Source organism: Schistocerca americana, chromosome 1, assembly GCF_021461395.2.
Source record: "Schistocerca americana isolate TAMUIC-IGC-003095 chromosome 1, iqSchAmer2.1, whole genome shotgun sequence".
NCBI lineage: Eukaryota > Metazoa > Arthropoda > Insecta > Orthoptera > Acrididae > Schistocerca > Schistocerca americana.
The window spans coordinates 619,858,479-619,884,583 of record NC_060119.1 but is presented as its reverse complement, the minus strand read 5'-3'; the positions used below and the strand labels follow the sequence as shown (position 1 = coordinate 619,884,583).

Sequence of the window (26,105 nt, the reverse complement as noted above, 5' to 3'; positions counted from 1 at the left end):
AAGCTCCGTGATAGGGCCGATCGTCTGCCCAAACTGGGTACACAATCCCTCTAATCCCACTTCAACAGAAGAAAACGATGACAATGAAGAAAATTACGTGAGTCTTAGTCGGGTGCATGCATTTGGATTAGATTACAATACAACAGCTTGCGTCTTTATATTATTAATTAGTCTTATATCTCCCTATCTTCGAAGATAGAGAGCTCTTCGTCCATTGAAATGAACCAAAAACATTTGCTTAGATACTCAAAAAAGCTAGATGCCAGACCGGCTCCAGTTGGTAGGTGCAAAATTACTGTGAGTGAAGTGAAATCAGCATATACTAATATTATGAAACATTAGATATGTGAGTTTTCAGGAGACCTTTAATTTAAAAAGGTGGAAAAATACGAGTACCCAGAAAAACCACCTCTGACCGTAATAACGGCCTTGATAGGCCTGGGCATTGACTCAAACAGAGCTTGGATGGCGTGTACAGGTACAGCTGCCCATGCATCTTCAACACGATACCACAGTTCATCAAGAGTAGTGAATCTCGTATTGTCACGAGCCAGTTGCTCGACCACCATTGACCAGCGTTTTCAATTGGTGAGTGATCTGGAGAATATGCTGACCAGGGCAGCAGTCGAACATTTTCTGTATCCTGAAAGGCTCGTACAGGACCTGTAAGATGAGGTCGTGCATTATCCAGCTGAAATGTAGGGTTTCGAAGGGATCGAATGAAGGGTAGAGCCATGGGCCGTAACACATCTGAAATGTAACGTCCACTGTTCAAAGTGCCGTCAATGCGAAGAAGAGGCAACCGAAACGTGTAACCAATGGCACCCTATACCCTCACGCCGGGTGATACGCCAGTGTGGCGATGACGAATACACGCTTCCAAAGTGTGTTCACCGCGATGTAGCCAAACACGGATGCGACCATCATGATGCTGTAAACAGAACAGGGATTCATCCGAGAAAATGACGTTTTGCCATTCGTGCACCCAGGTTCATCGTTGAGTACACCATCCCAGGCGGTCCTGTCTGCGATGCAGCGTCAAGGGTAACCACTGCCGTGGTCTCCGAGCTGATAGTCCATGCAGATGCAAGCGTCGTCGAACTGTTCTTTCAGATGGTTGTTGTCTTGCAAACGTCCCCATCTGTTGACTCAGCGATCGAGGCGTGGCTGCACGATCCGTTACAGCCATGCGGATAAGATGCCTGTCTTCTCGACTGCTAGTGATACGAGGCCGTTGGGATCCAGCAGGGCGTACCGTATTACCTTCCTGAACCCAACGATTCCATATTCTGCTAACAGTCATTGGATCTCGACCAACGCGGGCAGCAATGTGGCGATACGATAAACCGCAATCGCGATAGGCCACATTCCGACTTTTATCAAAGTCGGAAATGTGATGGTACGCATTTCCGCTCCTTACACCAGGCATCACAACAACGTTTCACCAGGCAACGCCGGTCAACTGCTGTTTGTGTATGCGAAATCGGTTGGAAACGTTCTCCATGTCAGCACGTTATAGGTATCGCCACCGGCGCCAACCTTGTGTGAATGCTCTTAAAAGCTAATCATTTGCATATCATAACATTTTCTTCCTGTCGATTAAATTTCGCGTCTGTAGCACGTCATCTTGGTGGTGTAGCAATATTAATGGCCAGTAGTGTATTTCTTTCGAGCTAGTAATATTTTGTGTCAGCATTAGGTGTATTGCAAGTTGAAGGGGGAGTGGAAAGGAGGGAAAGGAAAGAGAAGGAACTAGTGATATCTGCTGCATTGAAACTTCATGCGGTATCAGAGGCGACGAGTGAAGATGTAAGCTGGACAGTGACTCGAACTCGGAATCTTCTGATTAGTGGGCAGTTCTGTTAACCACTACACCACCCGGACACAGCGGTTATCGGGAATGCTCAGACTACCTCGGGACGCTCCCTGGCCGATCCACACTCCCAATTAGCGTTACCTATCCACAGTACTCCTACATCTCCTCCATGCTCGTTAATTTTAGATCCACGTCAGAGGTCGAACATATGTGTTCAACCGCACTGCTGAGTGTTGGTTTCATTGCCCTATGAGGTGAATCAATTACATCAATGCGTGCTGTCTGCTCTTTCGGACATGTGTCAGGCAAGCTTTTGTCCAACATTCAAACAATAAATGCAATATTACAAGGTCTGTGCACAGACCCATCGTCAATTCTGTCAGTCACTTTAATAATTACTACCTTCAAAGTACTGACTTAACTGTAGCATCACATTTAACCTTTGTCAGGGGCGCATTAGTTAGGTAGTAGGAGTTAGCAAATGCTACGGGCCCCACGCCTTGCCGGCGGGCGTGGGTGTGGGGGGGGGGGGGGGCGGGAGGGGGGGGGGGGCCGGCTGCGTTTGGGTGCGAAAACTTTTGTCAGGTTAGTTTTTTTTCAGTCATTTCAAGTATGGCATTTATTTGTTGCAAGTAGACAAGTGAAAAAGGTGAATTATCTTACAATTTAGCTAAGTTTGGAACATTCTGCCAACTGTTTAATGATGTTCCTTGCGTCACGATGACGTACAGGGTAGTCTGTGTGTCGGAGCTAACCTCGATGGCCAGCAATAGCTTCTTAGCGACATTTAGTTTGTGCAACAACCCCCCCCCGTTCTCTTGCCCACGTGTAGTGGCCATGTCACGGATGCGCGGCCCCTCCCGCCGGAGGTTCGAGTCGCCCTTCGGGCACGGGTATGTGTTGTTCTTCTTAGCGTAAGTTACTTTAAGTTGTGTATAAATCTAGGGATCGATGACCTCATCAGTTTTGACCTTAGAAATACACATGCATTACATTAACAAATCACTTGCATGCAACCAAAGCCACACAGCACAACAACTGGAAATATAAAAGCACAGAAGTGTTGACTTTGGCAACAGCAATTCAAAAAGTACAAGTCGACACAAGCCCCGAGGGGTACAGACATCTAACAATCGGTGCTCGGAGGCCAATCGTCAACTAATTTTACAAAGTACAAGGTTATTAATTGAGTCACATCGATTTTATATAGTGATTCCAAACCTGCTGACTGAAAAGAGGAAACCACTGAAGCATAAGGTGAGGTTCTTGTTTGTTCATATAACACAATAAAAAAGTCTGTTGGTTCTCGGTATGTAACTATGAAGGAATCAGCTGTTCGTGTTTGATATCATCATAAAACACTGTAGTTTTTATTTGGATGATTTCTTATACAGAAGACACAAATAAGCGTTCAGAATTTGTTCGACCTTAATATTGATATATACTTGAGTTTTTAATACCACAAAGGAACGTCATCGACTTGAAGCCATATTCTAAAATGGAAAACAGAACGCTGGTGAAATAGTGACCTAGTAAGCATTAGGATAGTTGGTTGGGAGAGTACTAAGCGAATTGTGCGTAGTGTCTTACTTGACGCGCACAGGCATCGGTTGCATATGGCATGACCCTGACAATGCCTGACGTTGTATCCACAGCAAATTGTGAGCAATGTGTACTATTACGAGACATGCATATGGTTTCATTTTGAGAAGCAGGCCGCCCTATGAAGGTAACAAATCATCGATATAATGGGGTGTGTAGTGTAACGTAGAGACACACTTAATGGACAGCTGAAGGCTGTAGAAGACAGTCTCTCCATGGCTGTTACATATGTGAGTCATGTGGTGAGGTGTGTACAGTGGAGACTCAAACTTTATGGACAGGTGGAGGCTGTTCGAGATGGTTTCCCTCTGGAAACGTCAGAAGGCATTTGTGGAGCCGAGACTGAAACTTGATATGCAGCTGGAAGCTCTTGGAGGCTGTCCCTCCAGGGAGTTTCATAAGCGAGACATGTAGTGAGGTGTGTACAATGAATACTCACACTTTACGCGCAGCAGTAGGCTATTGGAGGCGGTCTCCCCCTGGGCGTTGGCCGCAACGCACACGTAGCGTCCGGCGCTGTGCCTGGTGACCTGCTGAAGTGCCAGGCTCTGGTTGCTGTGGATGACGCGCGGAGACGCGTTCTGTGGCAGCACCTCGTCCTGCGGCAGCATAAAGCACTGCTCAGCTACTAAACAGTACTCTAGAACTGGTATATGATATGTGAGGTAATATGCTGTGAGTCTCTCTTCAGTACCGCTAGCCTCAATTATTTATTTATTATCGTATGGCAATACAGACACATAAGAAAGAAACAGACAAATCACTAATACAACAAACGTTAATAACTGCAAACAAACATCACTAATATAGCAAAGTTTAAAGATTGCAAACAAACATCAAGTCTATTAATATAATCTTATCGATTCTGGAGTTGCGAGCAGGATATCGTCGGGGCTCCCATTATAGGCTTTTCTGGAACACTCTTCAACAATGTGGCTGATGGTCTTAATTTCTTCGCAGTCAGACTGAGGGGATGGTATTTTACCCCGTTTATACAGGGAGTAAGCACATCTGCCATGACGAGTTCGAATTCTATTTAGAGTGGACCACGTTTTGTGTCGTAGGTCAAATTCAGGTGGCTTTTGTGTGATGCAAGGCATGTTATGATTTTGCCATGCGATCCAGTTTTCAGACCATGTGTTTGTGATACTGAAAACTTCTTGTACATAGGTCCTTGCTGTTCTTGTTGACGGGTTCCTAGGTCGAAGCCTATTAGTGTTTGCAGCCTCAATGTCTTGGTGGTTTGGCAGGCTTCGATATCCCATGATGTATTTAGCCTCAAGAGAATAAGTATCAGTTACTCTGATGCCCTTGCACATTAATAAATTGCCCAGGAAAAGTAGTACATTCTAAACTTGGGTTCATGGAAGTCACTGACATGCATGATCTTACAAGGAGAACACTGCAAGTGCCAAAACTCGATTTCCCAGAAATTTCGCTCAGCGGAGGAGGGGACAAGATAAGTGAAGACTCGTCTGGGCTTATCCGTAGATATTCGACAATTTTTGCGAAAACAAAGGGCAAAATTTTCGAGGTGCCTCTTAGAGAGTAACGAGTGTAGCCGAAGCAATGGTTCTGTGGCTAGCGTCATGGCTTAACTCTTCTGCAGCTCATGTCCGTAAGCCGAATATTACTTTATTTTTATTTTTCGTTTATCTACCCATGTCGGTAGAACATTACTGCACGAATGTTTCCCGATGCGTATGGAATAACGTTGTCCTTATTAGCGTACTAATTGTATGTCTGATGAAGAAATAAAAAAGAACTGGCGCTAACCTTGACAGGGGACACCACCTTGAAAAAGGCATCTTTAGTACTTGATGGGTGTGTTTGTGAGATTCGGTGAATTCGAGGGCTATGCCGTCAGTAGCGTAACTAACAGCCGGGTCACCTAGGACGGAGGGGCCTTGGCAGAGGAGCCTGAGAATGTGTGTCACAAAAACATAGAACGAGGAGGAGGAGGAGGAGAAGGAGGAGGCGGCGGGGAGACCTCTGAGGCACAGCGGAGCCACCTTCCCTGATGGAGGCTGGTGGACAATCCCACTATCCAGCAATACATTTGCTGCTCTCTTAATGCGACCAGGCGAAATCAGAAATTACCGGACGGAAACCCAATTGACGAAATGGAAAAAGAAAGAGGACAAGGACTCCGGTGTAGGAGAATATCTAAACCTAATAACATGGAACGTTGGAGTGATATCCACAAAGGAAGGGGAATTGAAATGTAATAGATGAAAGGACATGGGATGCAGTATTGATTACAGAAACCCAAAATAAAACGAAAGGTGCCAGTGATCGTGTAAATATACACTACAGTGGAACAATGCAGGTGAGCGCAAACTGGAGTTGATAAAATTATTAATTAAAAGATATAGGAACGGAGTGCTAAACTATAAGTTGATAAACAAACGGATATTGAGTATCAGATCTAAGATCTCTACAAGCTATTGGATCTGTGCCACAGTATAAGCATTGTATGCCCCAGAATAAGAGAGAAATAAGTAAAGTAATAAGAGGAAATCCACCCTACCCCGTCCTGAAAGTAGTTTAAAATATCATACCGGAAAATAAAACCCAGTTCCTCGGAGAAAAGGAAGAGCTAGTTTCACTTTTCGTTCATCGTACACTGATATTAGAAGCAGAGTGTACGGAAGACCATGCTTAGCAGGGAGTCAGAAGATGGGGGCATCCCATAAGGATGTGACCTGCTGACAGTAGCACTACGCAGCCAGAAGGTGCGGATGGCTCATTGAATAAGACAAAACTACGCCATAATCTGATATGACCGATGAAGAGGTGGCAGAGGGCAGTATATTTCTTCTGGGAGAGCGGAAGAAGTGCCTTGCAACAGTAAGCTCCTGGATAATTTGGAGATTATTAGGGGAAACAACAGTACACTAGATAATATTTTGAGTGATAAGATATCTTAATTGCAACGATACATCCGCACCTTGCACCGTCAAAGCGGATGTTGAGCAAGTAATCGCTTCTTTAGCAGAACGGTCGTTCCCTGGGATACCCACTTGACTTGGGACCCAGGGGATGACAACTGAGCAGGCACAACGAGTAAGGTCAGGAGGAACGTCATGAATAGCATATTTCACAGGGTGACGAGAGTAACATTGATCGATAACCTAGAGATAGTTCACATAGTCACTAAAAATTAAAAGATGGACGAAGGAAATTTGTTAGTAAAACCTAGAGCTCTGATAATGGTGTCAACACAGCTGTAAAATCACTACACGATCCCAGCTACAAATATTGTTTCTGATCTACGGGAGACGTAAAAGTATATCCCGTCTTATCCACGGTTTAGAGCTGTCAGTATAAATGACGGTAGTATTCTGATAGTCCTGAAGAGCTGAGATACATGATGTCGAAAAGTCATGAGCGTCACTGATACTTTATGTCCTGGAAACCTTAGGTTCTTGCAACAGATTGGTTCTAATTTATGGTATGGGCAGTAACTAAGGAGAGGGAGAAAGGTTGCGGGGGAACACATTCTAAATTGGTTAAGCAGAAGTTCTGACAACTCGTAATACCAACCGAGAGTGGGTATCAAGTCTCAATGCCTGTTTTATAAAAAACTAATTTGTTAAGTGGGATGATGAGGAAACTGTCGTATGGTGATTGGATAAGTCAGCATGGGCTGTTATCGTTGGAACGGATGAGGTTGCATCCCCATGTCAGCGTAGGGACTGTCTATACATCTAGACTGGGTAAAGCCAGTTGTCAGTCTTACTCCACAGTGATACACCAGGTCAAGTAGGTTCAAAGCAGATGTGCCGATGACCCATAAACGTGACTCTGATACAACAGTCGGGTGAATGAGGATCAAGGAAATACCGAGTAGCATCATATGATCCGCACCTCAAGTTGTGTTGGCTGGAAAGTAAAGGTAGCTGAGCTTTCATATGTAGCTAGTCATTTGATGACGAAAATAGCGAAACCATGTCAGCTTTTTATCAGAGGCTGTCCCAAATATCGGGACACTTCATCAAGGTCCGTGTGCTTGGTACCAAGTAGAGATCTCTGTCGGGATGGACTGTGGTACGGCGACAAAAATGCATGACTCTCGTTTCCTTGGGAAGCAATTGGAAGCCATGAGAAAGGGTCCAAGCGGCGGCCTTCGGATTGCTCCCTGGAGCTGGCGTTGAGACAAAGCTGCAGATTGCAAACTATACCAAATTCAATAATACTCAATACACAAAACGGGTGTGACCAGTAGTCAGATGGAGGATACTAGTTCATTTATGACGAGAGGAAGTGTGTAGATCCGTGTGAGATACGATTCTGTTGACCCATGGGGACCTGAAGAATTCACCAACTCCATCCCGAAACAACAGATGGGATGAGAACTGACAAACAAAATTCGGTATGGAGACTTGAAAACGATAGTCAAATATGGCGGTGTCAAGCAGTGGGGCATGCCTCATATGTAAAACTGACACAGAGTAAAATCCTATCAGATTGTCATTTCCAACGTAATCAGATGCTTGGTTGTGGACCATCATCGTCGTCGTCGTCGTCGTCGTCCACCCCCCCCCCCCCCACCGCCACCCCTCCACCCATTCCCCAACCCCTAGCCCGTCTGAAACGATACCGTTATGGGGACATAAGGCTCCGTGGTTTCAGAAGACATCACAGCCGTCAGCTACCATCCTTTCAGTTAGTTTGCAGAGCACGTTGCAGAAGCTGAGAAGTCGCTGGACGTTGCGTTATGGCGTGGTTGAAGGATTGAGGTGATGATGATGTCTTAATAAGGCAGAGGGTAAACATCTTCTAGCCAAATACGGTCGAAGTACCTGAGTAGATGAAATCTTTGAATAAGATTCAGATGCTGCATCATCTTATTATGAATCAAACTGATGTTGGGGGTACAACGTCTGACGAGTCAAAAGCCTGAACCAATTACCACATACTGAAGCAGTCATTACACAGGTCTGCGCAACTGGAAGCAAAGGCTATAGCGTGCTCACCTTTTATGCATTCCAAAGGTAGCCACGTAAGAAGGGAACGCCAGCGTTCTCTCGAAATGGGTCGTGAGGTTTTGAGAAAAACTGATACATCGCCAGAAGTACTACTATGAAGGAGGAAACAGTCGTATTCTCAGCATTTCTTCTTACTCTGTTCGATTAGATTACGAGCCTTTGCATGATACACTTAAAATTGATGAGTGTAGTCTCTGCAGGAAGTTGGTTGAGATGTTACAGGAGCCTTCAGCGCTCCTGAGCAGCTATTGCAACTTTTTTGTACGGCATGTCACCGGTGGTAGTAAGGGAGCACGGGTGATCGCATCGGAAACATTTCCTACAATCTCCTCGATGCGATCCGATACAGAGCGTACGAAGAAGATGGCACAGGTATACAGCTGCAAGTTGGTTCTTCGAAGAGCCCATGATGATAACCAGTCTGTTCGGCAGTCCTAAGAAAATGACAGGATCACTGGAAAGTTGTCATTGTCACAAAAGTCGTCATGTAAGGGCGTCGGGGTTACACGTGGAGGAGACAAGAGAATTTGTCGTGCTATTGAATTACTGCCTGTCACTTTCCGGTGTCGAACAACATCAAGATAAACAGGTTGAGAACCGACGGTGTCGAGTGATCGAACGCCTGCAGGGTACTAGAGTAGCCTTCTATCGAAATTTCTTCTCTTTCTGTTTCACTACTTTAGGCGATCGGGACTCATGAAAACGCTTATCCGCTATTTACGTAGGAACGAAATAGGAGTAGTTACATCTGGGACCAATCATAGTTCATAGGTCTTTCGGCCACTGGCCAGTGTCGAGTCACTCCTCTGTAGATTTCTGTGGAGAGGGAATCCGAAAGGGTACACATAGGAGGGGAATGCCACCTCTTTGGTCAGCTACTGGGTGTTTACATCTCCAAAGATGACGCTGCGGGAACCAAAAGAAGGAAAGATCTGTTTCCTCCCAACAGTCAAATTTTCTTGCACAACAACCGGAGGTACCCTTCATGGGAGTAAATACGCGAGGTATTACCAGCGAACTGCCCACAGTCGCGGCAACGGTCGCATCACGGAGGCAATATGTATACGATCGTGCTTTTTTCTAGCTTCAAAACGTGACAGGCAATTGGCAACCCTCAGTACCTTGATTTAGCTGTCATTAATGGAGGAAGTACATTTTGGGGATCATGAAGGGTGGTCGTTTCTGCAACTGACAAATGTAGTAGGATACTGGTGGTGCTGGTGCAATTTCGATATCAAGTTGATTAACAAATTAATTAAATTGATTAATTAATTATCGCTGCCAACAACGCCCACTCCACCCACCGATTATGTCATGTGCTTTTCTCAGCCGGCACCTGTGTACCTGCAACCTCCCCTTCCCCAGCACTTGCCCTCCCTTTACACCACATACTCTACTAGGGGGAATTTCAAATTTGAGCTGGAATTTCGAACTTTGGCGGGAATTTCTTTGTACCAGGGCTGTGCTGACGTCCTGCCCCACGCCCCAAGCGGATATTGGCGAGAAATTAAAAATGGCAGTACCCTTTCTGGGACTTGACCTCAGGTCCTCCTCTACGGAAGGCCCAAGTGCACCTATCCAACAGGATTATACCACCAGACGCGCTTGGAACTGATGGGAAATTAAAAATGGCGAAACTCTTCCCAGGACTTGAAACCTGGTCCTTTGAACAGAAAGGCCAAGTGCGTACCCAACGCTTGGAAACTGCCTAGATGCAGGAAAGGAAGATTAGGTTAGGGCGCCCTATTTTATTTATTTTGGGAAACCGATGCAATGATCGATCCTAATTACGTAATTAATCATACAGATCAATACTAATTACACAACTGTATGCCTCCATTGCAGGTGCACTGAAACTCAACCCTTTACCTATGAACTGGCAGGAAAAGGCCCTGGTATCACGTATGATCTTTATTTTTTTGCTCTGGTGGGAAATGTGTTCAACTAAAGAGATGCTGGTGTTAGACAGAGAGGAGTTTAATAAGTGCTTTACCTGTAAGCATACAGCTGAGGTCATAATGTTCTGAACAAAATCGTCATCCCGAGAGCCTACAGAGAGGGTGGTGGTTGAATGTGCATTCTCCTCAATGGGCACTCATGAACTAGCCAACTTCAAGACAGACTTAACCACCCTTCCTTCCCTCATCCCTACCTCCCTCTCCTCACTGTACATAGCGCCTGTTCTCTCTAGCCACTGGTGGTCCACAAAGAGATCACTCTGGTGGTATTGACATACTGTCTCCAGTCCGGGGAGATCAGTCACAGATATACAGAAGGTACAAGGAGAACGCCGCTTGCAATATATTCCCCAAAAGCCTGGACCTGTCTTTAACAATAATGAAATTCTGGAGAACGCTCCAGTTCGCTTTATCAAAATGTCAGCAGCTACCTCCGTGCCCTTGCCTTGCGGACTGCACCCTTCCGGCGTGGCATGAGTTTGCCGCAGTGACTGACCACCTTGAGGCGACGGTCCTTCACCAACACAAAAGCACGTATAGTCACCTAAACCATAAGAGACAAATTTAAGCCCACTTGAAGTGGAACTTTTTCGTCTAAAATATAGCGACATAGTCACACCGCAGGACGCTGCCCCCCTGGTTAGGGTGCAGCGGCTTCGTCGGTGACCTCACACACAACCTGGGTATGCCTGCAATCCCCACAATAGGACTGTCGTTCTGTGATGGGGAATGCTTTCATTTAATGTCAATGCACCTCTTACACTCTAGCATCTGTTAAAAGGAAAACACAGTCGCCACGATAATAGATGTCCTCTTTCCACGAAAATAGGACCAGTCGATTTTCTTTTACTTCTATGAGCAAGGTCCGCATAGATTTTACGTTCGACTGCAGGGTATATTTCGAACCTCATTATTTTGCAACATCCAACGAAGTGCATCACCGCAGATTACTTCGATAAGTCAGGCTATACATCCCCTACACAAGTCCACCCGGCGTAAAATTGAGAAAAAAAGCTTCCGGTCTATTGCTGTGAAAATTACCAATCACGGAGAATGTCCTCATTATTTCCAAACTGCCATCGGAGTAAAGATAAAGCGATAATTTACACTCCGAAGAAAAATACATCTACATTAACCGATTTCTTTCAGCTTCTTGAACAAATTGCACGACCTGAGATTGTCTCTTGAGTGCAAAACAGTGTCTGTAAATAAACTGTAATGCACTTGTGTGTTCAGATACGTGAAATAACATTCGAGAAAAGAATCTTTCAATCTCTGGCTCACACGTCAGAAGAAATCACAATCATTTTAAGTGCGACAACAACATGCTATAATTCAAGTAGACGTTGCTGTTTTATACACGTTGGCAAGTCCCGATACCAGTGTGAAGCCTTACCACAACTGCGTTTACGAAAGAAATCGTGCGATTCTCCCTTGTGATGGACCCTCCTATAAGGTTTTTCCACGTCTCTAACTTTCTCCCATGACATAGAAACCGATTACCGATTGCATGCTTACATTTGACATTTTTGTTCCATAACTCCCCTCTACCGACATGCCTGTAAACTTTCTATCGCACACTAGACCACTGTGTTCCAGTTTTGTAAGCTTTTTTATCATCACAGCCCGTTTCACGCAATCTACTCACATGTCAGGCGGAATAAAACACTATCACTTCTATGTTCCACAACGAGCCATAATTCAAGTGGTGTCTAATTTATAATTGGAGATTATGAAATATAAAATAACAATGGACTTGCGGAAGCATGTATGTTTCAAACATGAAATCGTGACGATAATAACAAGAACTGTCGTGATTTTACGAGAATGGATACATCCGATTTCCATTGCTTTTACGAGCAAAATCGCCGTAGTTTTGAGAGAACTATCTGCATCTAAACTTTGACCAGTTATACCACTCCTTATTATAGAACCTTCTATAAGATTTCACCTTGTCCCTCTCTTCTGATGTATCGAAAAATCAATTATTACATATACACGTATCACCCCGTGGAGCACATTGCCAGTGCTAGAAGTCGCTCGCACAGATCTGCATAACGTTTGTCGACTGTATTGGAAGACGACCATATCCAGCAGACCTGAATCGAGAAAGTGAGTTTCTGTATTGGTCCTTTTTCAGCAATTTAGTATAATGTTTTTTCGGCTGTAACATATTCAGTCAGGATACGCCTAGAGCTTTGTACACTGCCACTCACTTTGTTTCTTCACCATGGCTTCGAGGTCTGTGTCACGTGTTAAAATGGTATTAACACGTTTCAATCCTTTGGCTCTCACAGAAAGCTGAGTATCGCATGGTGTAAACAATGCAGCAACCGCAACACACTGGTCGGTATGAATAAAAAACAGTATCGATATTTCTAATTGACAAAAATGTGGAAGACATCGCAACATATGGAACATGTAAGAGTTTGTGGCGTTTTAGAGCGTTTGCAGTTATAGAAGGGGAAGCCTTATACAGGTAAGCTCATCTTCCACAGCGACGGGGTAGCCAATGTATCGGTGTTTCGGTTCGACAAGCACTCAAATGGCTCTAAGCACTATGGGACGTAACATCTGAGGTCATCAGTCCCCTAGACTTACAACTACTTAAACCTAACTACCTAGGGACATCACACACATCTATGCCCGAGGTAGGACTCGAACCTGCGACCGTAGCAGCCGCGTGGTTCCAGACTGAAGCGCCTAGAGCCGCTCGGTCACAGCGGCTGGCTCGACAAGCATTGTTTGCTCATTTTTCGGTCGTATACAAGTTTACGGTTCCGTTATCGACCACCGCCGGAAGATGCCGTTCACAACCCGCGCGAGATAGTAGACATAATAAGGAATAGTTTTATGTTATTGGTGAAAAAAAAAATTAAAGGATGTGCAGGGCATCGCAGCATATGTAAATAGGGCGAGTCTGTAGCATTGAGGAACTCTTCCAATTAACTGTCTGAAGATGATGAAATCTACGTTTCATCCCATGCTCCATAGTGACAAGTAGCAGATATCTAATGTTCCGCCAAGGCTCCCTCCATCTCAACCAACCAACCGAGCAGGGTGGCGCATTGGTTAGCATACTGGACTCTCATTCGGGAGAACGAAGGTTCGAACCCGTTTCCGGCCATCCTGATTTAGGATTTCCGTGATTTTCCTAAATCGTTTCAGGCAAATGCCGGTATGATTCCTTTGATATGGTAGAGCCGATTTCCTTCCCAATCCTTCCCTAATTTGAGCTTGTGCTCCGTCTCTAATGATCCCGTTTTCGACGGGACGTTAAACAGTAATCTCCTCCTCCTTCGATCTCAACCAAGCTGTGTGAGTCAGTCATTTTGCGGTAATAAACTGTGTACTAACGGATGGACGGGTTGTGAAAGTCATTTTGTATATGGGACGGTGTACTGTAATACGCACTGCAGTATATAGCGCGATCAACTTTAGTACGCTTACCAATTGTTCCGTGATTTCAACGCCAGCCAATGACACAACAGCGTGCTTCCCAGTTTCTGCATTATCGCTAAATCACCCCTCCTCTAATTAGCAAGTACCATATACTAAATTGCAAGTGCAGCTAGATGACTGTGCAGCACATCAATTTGACCATATACGTACCAGTTGTTCCATTAGTTTCAACGCCAGCCAGTGATACAGAACAATGCTTCCCAATACGTATATCAACGCTAAATCACCAACCTCGCTATTTTGCAACGACTACATACTAGACTGCGAATTCATGGTCCTATACCGACGCAATTAAGTTATCTATATAATTACAGTGCATCGATCTTAGTGCAGGAATGATGATTACGACTGGCCATCTCTCCCTGTGTGGATGGGCGGCACAGGGTATTCTCTCATTTGTAGGATAAAGTCGGAGACTGATAGATCCCTCTTACATTGTCCTTTACCAATCCTCCCTGCAGCACCAATCTTAGCCACAGCAGTCATCCAAAAGTACAAGAGCTCACGAGATGCGTGCATGTCGAGGAGCGTAGAGCCTCTAGTCGATGTATAATAGACATGAGAGTGATGCAGTGATATAACAGACGGTTCAGAAGAAATATATGGCTTATACATGACAGAGATCCAGACGGATGGAATTTGAAATATTCCACACAAATCAACCTCGCTATCAAACATGAAGCATTACTCCTGTCTAGGAAAGAAACAGGAAGGTACCAGCATGAAAGAAATGATCGTAGAGAGTAAGTACATACTCCTTCGGTTACGTGGTTCAGCACCTAAAAATCCTACTCTATGTGATCAAAAGAATCAGGGCACCAGGCTGAAAATGACTTAAAGGTTCATGGCGCCCTCCATCTGTAATGCTGGAATTCAGTATGGTGTTGGTCCATACTTAGCCTTGATGACAGCTTCCACTCTCGCAGGCACACGTTCAATCAGGTGCTGCACGGTTTCTTGGGAATGGCAGCCCGTTCTTCACGAAGTGCTGCACTGAGGAGAGGTATGAATGTCGGTCGTTCAGGCCTGGCACGAAGTCGGTGTTCCAAAACATCCCAAAGGTGTTCTGTGGGGTTCATGTCAGGACTCTGTGCAGGCAAGTCCATTAAGGGGATGTTACGGTGGTGCACCCACTCCGCCACAGGCCGTGCATTATGAACGGGTGTTCGATCGATTTCAAAGATGCAATCGCCATCCCCGAATTGCTTTTCAACAGTGGGAAGCTAAAAGGTGCTTAAAACATTAATGTAGGACTGTACTGTGATAGTGCCACGCAAAACAACAAGGGGTGGAAGTCCCCTCTATGAAAAACACGACCTCATCATAACACCACTGCCTCCGAATTTTACTGTTGGCACTACACACACTGGCAGATGACGTTCACCGGTCACTCGCCATACCCACATCCTGCCATCGGATGTGTACCGTGATTCATCACTCCACACAACGTTTTTCCACTGTTCAATCGTCCAACGTCTACGACCCTTATACCAAGCGAGGCGTCGTTTGAAATTTACCGGCATGATGTGTGGCTTATGAGCAGCCGCTCGACTATGAAACCCAAGTTTTCTTACGCCCGCCTAACTGTCATAGTACTTGCAGTGGATCCTGGTGGAATTTGGATTTCCTGTGTGATCGTCTGGATAGATGACTGCCTATTCGTTAGTTGATAGTGTGTCAGCAGCACTTAGCAATCTGGACGTGAGAGTTTTCTTCCCTGTACCTACATAGTGTGCATCCCATGCAACCTAATTGATAAATGAAGAATTAAAAATTTATGCATTATAACCGCAACCGTCCGCCACTGATATCTCTACACACATACAACTATGCATGCCTATTACGAAGCGTGAAGTCTCGATTTCTACAGCTTATACGACAATGCAACAGACCCGCAAAGAGCGAAAAGCTCGTCGCAAAACGATTCTGTAGGAGATGTAAGCATATTTAATTTCATCCAGCTACAGAAATAACATCTCGATGCAAGATATATTATCGATATTTCCTTTTTGTGGAAAGAGAACATCTGCTATCGTCGCGATTGTGTTTTCGTTTTAAATAGATGCTTGATTGTAAGAGATGCATTGACGTTAAATAAAATCGTTCTCCATCACAGAATATCATGCCTATTGGAGGCATTGTAGGCATGTTTATACGTTGTGTGAGATAGATGATGCAGCCAGCTGCGCCCTGACCATGTGGCGTCACGTGTGGGCAGGGCTGTGTCGCTATATTTTAGACGAACAAGTAGCACTTGTGGCGGCCTTCCATTTTTCTCCTAAGCTTTAGTTAACTATACCTGCTTTTGTGGTGATGACGGACAATGGGCTGAAGGCGGTCAGCAACCGCAGCAAGCTCACGCAGCGGTGGAAGGGCTGTAGACCACAAAGCAGGGCGCGGTGGCAGCATCTAGTCAATTAAAAAAGCGAACTGGAGCATTTTCCAGAATTCCGTTGTCATTCTAGAGGGGTCCAGTCTTTCCGAGAGATATGTTTACCTGATTCCTAGCAGAGTTCTCTTCTTACCTTTTGTCTATTTGTGTCTGAATTCTGCAGACTGGAGACAGTATGTCAATGTCACCAGAAGGATCTGTCTTTGGACCATCACTGGGAAGATAGAACCGGCCTCTATCCCTGTCTACAGTGATGAGAGGGAGGAAGGGAGGGATGTGGGATAGAAGGGGTGTAAGACTGCCTCCAAGTTGATTAGTTCATGAACGCCAATCGAGAAGAGTGTACGTTCAACTACCGCTGCCTCTGCAGTCTTTTGGTACGATGATTTTCTTCATTGCATTACGACCCTTTTGTTGGGAGTGCTGGTATTTTCACGATAATTTTGAAGTTTAATTAGAACACTGATCATTTTTTCCATCAGCTGTGGTAGCAATTAGCTGGACTGCAGGATGTTTGTCTAGCAGGCATCAGTAGCAAACGCTGATGTCAAACTGCTATAGACACTGTCCTCAGCTGTAAGCTTACAGATAGTACACTTATTGAAGTCCTATCTGTCTGACACCAGCATCTCGTCAGTTGAATATATTTCCCACCAAGAACTAGAGTTTGAGTGTGTCTCCAAGGGGGCATATAATTGTGTAATTAGGACTGGCCTATATGATTAATAACATAGCTAGGACCGATATTTACTTCAGTTTCCCAACCAAAATAAATAAAGTACACTAACTTAACCTTCCTTTCCGGAATCAGGGCAGTTTCCATGTCTTGTGGGACGCAATTGGGCTTCCCATCCGAAGGACCAGGGTTTGAGTCCCGTATAGGCCACCGCAGTTTTTAATTTCTCGCCAATTCTCGGGGGGGAGCTGGGCTGGGACTTCTGCACAGACCTGGGACAAAGAAGTTCCCGCCAAAATTTGAAATTCTCACCGATAAGGTAGGTGGGGAGAAGAGTGGGGGATGGTGAGGAGGAGGGAGGGTTTCAGGGACCTATGTACAGTCTGATAAAAGTACATGACGTCATCCAAGGTGGGGTGGCGTGTTTAGGTTGTAATTAATTGACCAATATAATTAATTTGCATATTATTTTGATATCAGCTTGATATCAAATTGCACCAAGACCCCTGGTACCCTACTACTGCCACAGGAGATTGGTTGTCCATTAGGTGCATTCTGTTAAAAAATTAAACACTGTTTCATACCTAGTCTCTTATGAGGAATCATGGTAAAAGGTAAAACAACAGGCTTTTTACAGGAGTATAACACTCGGGAGCGGGCAGGCTTCTTCGTTACAGTTAAGATGTAGTCATTTCGTAATTTACTAAGGACGAGATTTCTTCAAACATGTTTTCAATTTTCTCCACAAAAAAACACTGGATTTCTAAAGATAAATGAACGCATTTTATCTAGTTACAAATCATGAACCGAAGCTAAGTTTATTGAAAGCCGCATTGTTTGTTTTCATTCCACGGTGTAGCCAAGGAGTGAAAGTTATTAGGGTCGCAATGATCTGCTGTTAAGTATTCTGGTCTGTCTGAAGTGAACGACAGAGCTCTATTGCCACTTGCTTACAGCTTTAGCCTTTTAACAGTACCATATATCCTTCATGACGCCGCCAATTTCGAATACGTGCTCGCCCCACAGGCGCCATCCAGCCAGAGAAACGGCCTCCTACATTCATGGTCACTTCCTGCAGTCTCAGTGCCCCTAAAACCTACTGTGCATACGCGGGGATTTAACGTCTCGGGCATCAATGGCGTGGTCCCTGCTTACTTACACTTTGAATACCTGATGACTCGCTACATGGACAGATTCCATAGTAGGTAGCAGGCGAAATTCCCTACACAGTCCGCCCTTCTACAAAAAAAAGTCTTGGAAGCTTAAGGTACAACACACTTGAGGGGACCGAACATCTGTTAATCAAAGTAGTAGGTGAAAATAATGGAACAATGTTGGGAAAGCCATGGTCATTGTCCTGCGAGGAAACTCGGATGTTCAAATGATTCAAATGGCTCTGAGCACTATGGGACTTAACATCTGAGGTCATCAGTCCCCTAGAACTTAGAACTACGTAAACCTGACGAACCTAAATACATCACACACATCCATGCCCGAGGCAGGATTCGAACCTGCGACCGTTTCGTTCGTGCGGTTCCAGACTGAAGCGCCTAGAACCGCTCGACCACAACGGCCGGCAACTGGAATGTCAGAAGGGAATCTGTCCAAGTGACTAGGTCAGAGAATTGGTGTAGTCACAAAATAAGATCGCAGCACTAGAAAGGACGAAGTATCGCGAAGGCTTCGGACGCATGCCCTTCACGCACGTACTCACAAACAAGTTCTGAGCCCCCTGGGGATGGACAATTTATAGTGCTGTCGGTTTCTGGACTAGACATGTGTTGGGAGAACTACTTAAATATCTGCGCTATCTGTTGTGGGTACAATGGTGACGCATTATGTAGGTACTACGGTGAACTGAAGTGCCGTTGTCATATTTTGCGTTGTGCTATTGCGTAAACTTACGTTGTGCAGCCACGTGAGCTTCTTCCACGGAGGGTTGGCCTTGACGTGGCACTCGAAGTAAACATCGTCGCCCTCCTTGATGTTGTCAGCTCGTAGCGTAGGTCCCAGCCGCAGCGTCACTATGGGCGCGACTGGAAAAATTGGAAATTTGTGGTAATATCTAATGGGACCAAACTGCTGAGGTCATCGGTGCCTAAGCTTACACACTACTTAAGCTAACTTAAACTAACTTACGCTAAGGACAACACACACACCCATGACAGAGGGAGGACTCGAACCTCCGACAAGGGAAGACGCGCGGACCGTAACAAGGTGCACTACAACGCGCGGCTACACCGTGCGGCCGCGACTGCATAACACATGTATTCCATTATTAATTCACGTTATATGTGTAAACAAATAGTGATATGTACTTCCTGCAGAAAATTTAAACTACACGAATCAATAGGTGTTGCATTGGTATTTAATGCAGAATAAAGTTATTAGTTCAAAATGGTTCAAATGGCTCTGAGCACTATGGGACTCAACTGCTGAGGTCATTAGTCCCCTAGAACTTAGAACTAGTTAAACCTAACTAACCTAAGGACATCACAAACATCCATGCCCGAGGCAGGATTCGAACCTGCGACCGTAGCGGTCCTGCGGTTCCAGACTGCAGCGCCTTTAACCGCACGGCCACTTCGGCCGGCTAAAGTTATTAGAAAGCAGTTCCATTATGTGGGCTGCATCATAATTACTAGCGAAAACTGACATGAGTGAATGTATATGGTAACAGTAACAAAGAAGTTCAAGGAGCCTTCGGTCCTCAAATGAAACAACTGCAATATAATTGTGAATACGTGGTTAAAAATCACTAATGACTTCAGTATGAAACACTGACCCGATTAATGCTATCGTATTGGAAATACGCCACGCGGGAATGTTAGCAGAGAAGCACCAAACTAGCTTAGGGGTGGCCTTTAAGACGTTACGTGCTTTCAAAGAGACTGGGAGCAGGGCGACAGTGGATAAATGAGGGCTACCAAACGGAAAAGGCATTGCACTCAATTAAGTTCCTTGTTAGGGTGACTGTTTCCCTAGAGACCAGAAAACTTCTGTAAAGTTAATTTAATGGCACACTTGCTGTCTGAACAGTGACACATGCTGTTCGCATGAAACCAATAGTAACTTGGTTTTTAGTGGATATATGAAGAAACTAGAAGCAGTATCTTACAGACATTTGAGCGAGAGTAATTCAAACAATAGAGTCATTCTCTGTCTTAATCGTTTTAATAGTTGCGACTGTTAATCTCAATTGAGTTGTGAGGTACATCGTAAAATCATAATCACTGAAGCATTTACAAACACTATTAGTACTATAATAACTATCCCGTATTTTTAGAAACATAGTTGGAGAAAGTCAGAGATCACACTGTAATATTTCAAATAAATTATAAAACAATTCAGATCGCAAAGACATGTTTATTTAAAGGTGACTGGTTTAGATTATCACATGACCACTTTCAGACCTTCAGCTGTAATATAATGCAGGATATAAGTTCGATGGATACAGAAAAGGAACTTAAAATTAGCTGTAAAATTACAAAACGTAGATACACCCATACTATTGAACAATGGCTGTTCTTGGTGCAGGAATCACTGAATGAGGACAATAAACTGCTATCCCTGATTAAGATTAACAAATAAACAATAACATAACAGAAAAAGCAGTCATTACATCCTTTTTAACTTTTTTGTCTAGCTTTTTATTTTCATATATGTACTTGTTATTTGTTATTTTTAACATATAAGTAGCAAATACTGCAATTTAATAATTCCTTGCTAGTACCAGACAGAATACAGTGAAGAACAAATGGAACATAATGCTTTGTATCTGTAGAATAATTTTTGTAAAAGTTATTGGTTGGTTGGTTGGTTTTGGGGAAGGAGACCAGACAGCGTGGTCATCGGTCTCATCGGATTAGGGAAGGACGGGGAAGGAAGTCGGCCGTGCCCTTTCAGAGGAACCATCCCGGCATTTGCCTGGAGTGATTTAGGGAAATCACGGAAAACCTAAATCAGGATGGCCGGACGCGGGATTGAACCGTCGTCCTCCCGAATGCGAGTCCAGTGTCTTACCACTGCGCCACCTCGCTCGGTGTAAAAGTTATTGGAACATTATTTGAACAGAATGAGAAATAATGAATTTAAGACGTCTTGAATGAGAATTGGCTATGTTATGCTTTATATCAAAATACTCAATGCATTAGGGCTCATATATATATATATATATATATATATATATATATATATATATATATATATATATATTAAATCGCTCTGTTGGTTCCACAGCTGTGAAATACCCGTAATTTTTAGTGACTGCCGTCGCTGATAACTGTGTCGGCTAGGAGGGGGCCAGTGGAAGTAGCAACGAATGAGAAGCGAGCTCGCTAAGACGTTATGGATTAGGATTGATAGTGGGAGCTATATTTTGGATTCGGTGAAGGCAAGTCTCGTTTTTAGTCACGGTGAGGGGACATGCGAGAGTGAAGACGGGGCGTACATGTGTGCACAGTTACACAGAAACACCAGAAATGAAACTTAGTTATGGACAGAAAAATTAAGTGATGTCGGTGGCAAAGTGCAAAGCAACTTAGCAAAGAACTATAAACAGAAAGTGTAATAGCATGGTATTCATGCCATTGCCGCCTACCGGCAGCAACTATCGGCCGCCGAACCTAGTTATTTATTCGCGGCAAAACTTATGTTTGATTAATAAACAATTAGAGTTCAAATTTAGCTCTTGGACGACGTGCCATGGCCATTCCAAATCACTGCAACTGTAATTCAATAATTTTAAGCTGTTCATTTTCTGCAAGGATCTTTATACACTATAAGCTCTTTTGGTACTTCTTTGCATAAGTTTATTATCATATATAGAATAACACAGGTATGGGCCAAGATCTCATAAAAACCAGTGGTACATTAAGTTAAACGTCCTCCGGCTAACAAGTAAGCAGTAGTTTAGTGTGCAAAGTCCCAAAAATATAAATTTTTCGACTAAGTCCCTTACAAAAACTGGGCTCCAATTTGGCCCATAGTCTATGGCTAGGGACAGCGATAAATACATCAGGAAAACGGACATGTTCCCCTGTTCACTATGAAGTGAAGCGTACAGCACTCTCGTGGATAAGGGTAAAGTGCTGGAGCAGTGATTTGTAAAGACTTGCCAAGATTTTCCAGACAATCTACAGGTGCTTGAAATAATTTGTAACTCACTGCAGACCGTGTAGAGTGTAGCATGCAAACCTCGAGGACACCACGTAGAACACCTCCTTTAACAGGTGAGAATGCACAGTAACAAGTAATCTGCATCATGTGTATTGTTAAGGCAGTCCATAGGAGATATTTTAGTGGAATTATGTGCAAACTTGATCGAAAAGTTCAGATACATTAGTTCTATGAGAGGGCCGGCGATGGCCTACTGAACCCCACGCGCCCACGGTGTGCGGACCACATGCGGGCCAACCTACGGCCTCTCTCGGATTTGCTCGATCCTTCTCGGTAGTTCCAGGAACAGCGCAACATTTCATTGAACATTTCGATGTTGCATTTTGATGTGTCAGCGCTATTTACCAATCGCTATTTGGTCGTATTATGAAGGGCGTTCACAGATCCAGTGGCTCTTGGCACAAAAAGAGATAGTCTAACTATCTATAATCGCAAGCCTTTGACAATGAATGGGAATGACAGAAGAGCCTGATGAAAACTCTCGACGTCTATTATGCAGTCGCATAAGCGACGGGTACTGGAGATATCCTGTGAAACGGTATTACAAAATCACGCACAGAAAATTAAAACGTTTGATCACGAAAAAGCCAAAACTTACGACGATACGTATGGGATTCATTGTTAAGCACATCAAGAAACACTCTGTGCTGAATTTTCAGGCATGCAGCACGTGAAGATGTGTTGGTATGAACATAAAAATCTCTGAAGTCACCTAATTTCTCCATTTTTAGTTGCAACAGTTTTCGACTGAATAAAACGCAGTACGGAATCATTGTATATTACTGCAAAGTACGTTGGTTACATCAAGGGGCTTGTATGGAAAGATTTTTCGATTTAAAAGTCGTTATTGTTGATTTTATAAAGGAAAACTGAAGGCAGGATCTAAAATTAGAACATACGAAATTGATTGCTGGCCTAGTACTTTGAGTGGACGTGACTGCAGACTGCCTATAGTAAGACCTTACAAGGTGAGGAACAACTTCTTTCTTATCTGATCTGCCTTATAGAAGGGACACATTCTGACAAACACTGTCCAGTTCCCTAACTCACTGTCGTTAATGAAAATCGGAGGTTTGGTGGACACTGCCGGTCTTACGTCTGTTTTGGAACTGTTTCCGAGACTGTTTGCCATTTCAGTAGAAAGTATGTGCAGCTGAAACTGACCTTCAAGGTAATTCCTGTTTTAATAACAAATATTTTAACTTTAAAACTGTCTTGGACATCTATATTGCTTTCCCAAAGTACACTTTCCTTCATTCTATAACGAGTAGCAAAACTGTTACAATATTTCGATCGCCATATTTACGCGAAAAACCTTTTCTCGATTATGAAACTAAATGAGTTACAATTACGTGGCAAAATAAACCTGCATCTGTCTTTATGTCGACAGTTTGTAGAAAAAATTGTATTATATTATCAGTGCGCTAAAAATAATGAAAAAATACTGAAAATTTATTTTGTTTCTGACATTTGTTGTTGGGAAACGTAAAATATGAATACGACGCGTTCGCAGTTTCGCCCTCTCCCCCCTCCAATTAGTCAGTCAGTGTGGTTCTGCCCGGGGACTTGCCCTCATCATTGAATCATAATCATCATCACTCGTGACAAACATCATCACCAATCAAGCAGTGTTCTGTTGTAGTGGGAGAAATTTGAGGCGAAGCTGAGCGTTATACACTCGTGCGAGGGCATGGTCCACGAGCCGAAATGTTGGCCGGCTCTGAACTAGGACAATATTTCAGCATCTACGTCTACATATGAACTCCGAAAGCTAGCGCACGGTGCCTGGCGGACCGTACCTTGTACCATTAATGGTCAGCTCGCTTCCTGTTCCATTCACAACGAGAGCGTGGGAGAAACGACTGCTATATGCCTCCGAACGAACCCTAATCTCTCTAATTTTATATTTGTGGCCATTACGCGGAATGTATGGTGGCGGCAGTAGAGTCATCCTCAGATGCCGATTCTTTGCATTTCCTCTATAGCACTCCTCTAAAAGAATGCGGCCCTCCCTCCAGTGATTCCCATTTGAGTTCCCAAAGCTTCTCTGTAATACTAGCGAGTTGTCCGAAGCTAACTGTAAAAGATCTAGGAGTCCGTCTCTGAACTGCTTCTATGTCTTCCTATAATCCGACTTGATATGGATCAAAAAAATGGTTCAAATGGCTCTGAGCACTATGGGACTTAACATCGATGGTCATCAGTCCCCTAGAAATTAGAACTACTTAAACCTAACTATCCTAAGGACATCACACAACACCCAGCCATCACGAGGCAGAGAAAATCCCTAACCCCGCCGGGAATCGAACCCGGAAACCCGGGCGTAGGAAGCGAGAACGCTACCGCACGACCACGAGCTGCGGGCTGATGTGGATCGCAACAATGAACAACCTATATGTGGTCTCCGTTAAAGTCGACCATGCACCTTACCTACTATAATCTGTACATGCTCATTCTACTTCATACTGCTTTGCAACGATGCACATAGCTATTTAATGGACGCGACCGTGTCAAGCAGCACACTATTAATTCTCTACTCGGACATTACAGGTTTTTTCTCCGTATTCATCCGCATTAACTTACATTTTTCTATATTTAGAGCTTGCTGCAATTCATCACACCAACTAAAATCCTTCCTTCATCCTCCTATGTAATTCAGCGACGGCACCTTCCCGTACACCAGAACATCATCAGCAGAGAGTTGCAGACTGCTGATTTCCCTGTCCGCCACATCATTTATACATACAGAAAATAACATCGGACCTATCACACTTGCCTGGCGCACTCCTGACGATATCCTTCTCTCTGATTAACATTCGCTGTCAAGGGGCCCTTGTTGGGTTCTTCGAGTTATTCACATAACTGAGAATTCATTCAATACGCTTGTACATCCATTAACAGTCAGCAGTGTGGCACCAAGTCTAATGCTCTATGTAAATCTAGGAATATGGAATCTGTCTGCTGCCCTACATCCATGGTTTGCAGGATATCATGTGAGAAAAGGGCAAGCTGAGTTTCGCACGGGTGATGCTTTCTAAAATCGTGCTGAACTGTGGACCGAAGTTTTCCTCTCTGAAGGGAACTTATTTCATTCGATCGGGTAATATGTACAAGGATTCTGCAGGAAACCGATTTTAAAGATATTGATCTGTAATTCTGCGATACCATTCTTTTACCCTTCTTATGTATAAGAGTCACCTCCACTTGTTTTCCACCGAGCGAGGTGGCGCAGTGGTTAGCACACTGGACTCGCATTCGGGAGGACGACGGTTCAATCCCATCTCCGGCCATCCAGATTTAGGTTTTCCGTGATTTCCCTATATCGTTTCAGGCAAATGCCGGGATGGTTCCTTTGAAAGGGCACGGCCGATTTCCTTCCCAATCCTTCCCTAATCCGAGCTTGCGCTCCGTCTCTAATGACCTCGTTGTCGACGGGACGTTAAACACTAACCACCACCACCACTCGTTTTCCGTCACTGGGAACTTTCCACTCAGCTAGAGGCTCGCGATAACTGCAAGCTAATTAAGAGGCAGTGTTTTACAGTACTCTTTGTAAAAACGAATTTAGATTCTATTGGACCTGGCTACTTATTTCCTTTCAGATCTTCCAGTTTTCTGTACACCAAAGATGGTTACTGGTGTGTCCTCTGGTATGTTTGCGTGAACGATTTCTTAAATGCTAAATTGAAAATTACGGCCTTCGTTTTGCTGTCTTCTACTGCCACACTAGACTGGCCAACGAGTGACTGTTTGGAAGCCTTAGACACACTTAGCGATTTCACGTAGGACCAGAACTTTCTAAGATTATCGACAAGATATGTTGCTGAGATATGTCGGTAGAAGTTGTTGTAATCCTCGCATATCGATCTTCATTCTTACAGCTATGCTCGAATTTCTTTTAACTTTTGCCTGTTGTCATTTGTGGTTTATTAGCATTTTCGAAATTTCGTTGCCAAACCATAGTGTTTCTTTTCCACCCTTAATCCACTTGCTCGGCACATTTCCATAGTATGTTTTACAATCCGTTTAA

General features: G+C 44.1%; 1 protein-coding gene across 1 annotated transcript in view; it reads right to left on the bottom strand.

The window, feature by feature from the left end:
* Positions 1 to 26,105, bottom strand: part of LOC124625460 (nephrin-like) — a 548,360-nt gene that overhangs the window by 73,302 nt on the left and 448,953 nt on the right. The window contains exons 8-9 of the mRNA XM_047149172.1: positions 18,803 to 18,933; positions 3,858 to 4,017 (exon numbers count right to left, since the gene is read on the bottom strand). Of these exons, the coding sequence (XP_047005128.1) occupies positions 3,858 to 4,017; positions 18,803 to 18,933 (291 nt within the window). The remainder of the gene's footprint in view (positions 1 to 3,857; positions 4,018 to 18,802; positions 18,934 to 26,105) is intronic.